The 1,268-nt window shown below is 40.9% G+C and overlaps 1 protein-coding gene across 1 annotated transcript in view; it reads left to right on the plus strand.

Annotated features, from left to right (window-relative positions):
* Positions 1 to 1,268, plus strand: part of LOC119592422 (MAM and LDL-receptor class A domain-containing protein 2-like) — a gene marked incomplete in the record, with an annotated part of 30,439 nt that overhangs the window by 5,567 nt on the left and 23,604 nt on the right. The window contains 3 exon segments of the mRNA XM_037941244.1: positions 117 to 339; positions 697 to 839; positions 1,115 to 1,264. Of these exon segments, the coding sequence (XP_037797172.1) occupies positions 117 to 339; positions 697 to 839; positions 1,115 to 1,264 (516 nt within the window).

Consider the following 1,268-nt stretch of genomic DNA (forward strand, 5'->3'; position numbering starts at 1 on the left):
AACCTATTAGTGAACAGAAATATTTCCACCTTTGACACATGAAGTTCCCAACATCTAACAAAAAAAACCATTCATACATACATCAAGATTTCATCTCAAAAACCTCTTTTTACCAGGATCTTGTGGTTGGACATTCCTCAACACAAACGACAACATCTGGAAACGAGGTCGGAACATCACAGAGGACTCGGGTGTCGATTACGTATACGACCACACGCTGGGAACAGACGCCGGGTACTTTGTTTACACCAGCGAGCAACCCAGCGACATCGAGGGTCCTGCTGTGATGGTCACGAATCCCCACCACAATTCACATCTTCAGTGTGCTATGGAGTTCTGGTGAGACGTTGCTCCTCTTGCTGTGTCGAGTAAGAGGGGTCTTTATGATATGTTGTTGATGGGGTTTGTGTTTGCTTGTGTTTGTTGGGTTATTATTGTGCGTCTGCTTTCATATGTGGTGCATAGACCTCACAATTTCACGGCTAGAATTGAGAAAAGAAAATTATACTGCTGCTTTACAATTTTGATATTTTTATGCTCAAAATAGTTTCCATCATAATAGGGTGTTGCTTGATTGAAATAAAATCGGTTCGTATTCTCTTAAAAAATATTCTTTCTCAATAACAATGTAAACACCATCGTTTATATGAACTTGCGCATCTGAGGAAACGCTATACCAGATGGTCTTGATTGCAGGTTTAGAGAGAACTCGGTAATTGAGTCTGGTCGTCACGTGCATCTTACTGTGAGCGTTAATAAAGATGGACAGACCTCTCCAGTCTTCTTCCTTATCGACAGCAAGAACAGAGACTGGATGTTTGCATCAGCCAGGCTTATGGGTAAAGTCATTTCCTTGGGTTTTTCATTACATGTTTATAATAAGATAATAATATGGATAATCCCTTGTGACTCTTTAACAGACGTGATCCTAGAACAAATAAATCCCATATATTCATCAAATGATACTTACGGTTTTCCTAATTACCGTGTTTGAAAATAATCGTTCCCTATGGGTAATCGCATCTTTGAGAACACTCCCACGGCCTGTATAGTCAAAATAATATAGATCAAGTCTTATGAATTCTAATGATATTAATTATTTTCTTATGGTCAGACTGGCAGGGGGAATTCTCCGTGCAGATCGAAGGTCAGAACGACAATGGCCCAGCTGACCTGACCCTTGATGACATCACATTCAGTGGCTGTGCCTTGCCTGTGTCCTCCGACGAGTGCCTTCCTTATCAGATGAAATGTTCTTGGACAGGTGC

Source organism: Penaeus monodon, chromosome 30 (genome assembly GCF_015228065.2).
Source record: "Penaeus monodon isolate SGIC_2016 chromosome 30, NSTDA_Pmon_1, whole genome shotgun sequence".
NCBI lineage: Eukaryota > Metazoa > Arthropoda > Malacostraca > Decapoda > Penaeidae > Penaeus > Penaeus monodon.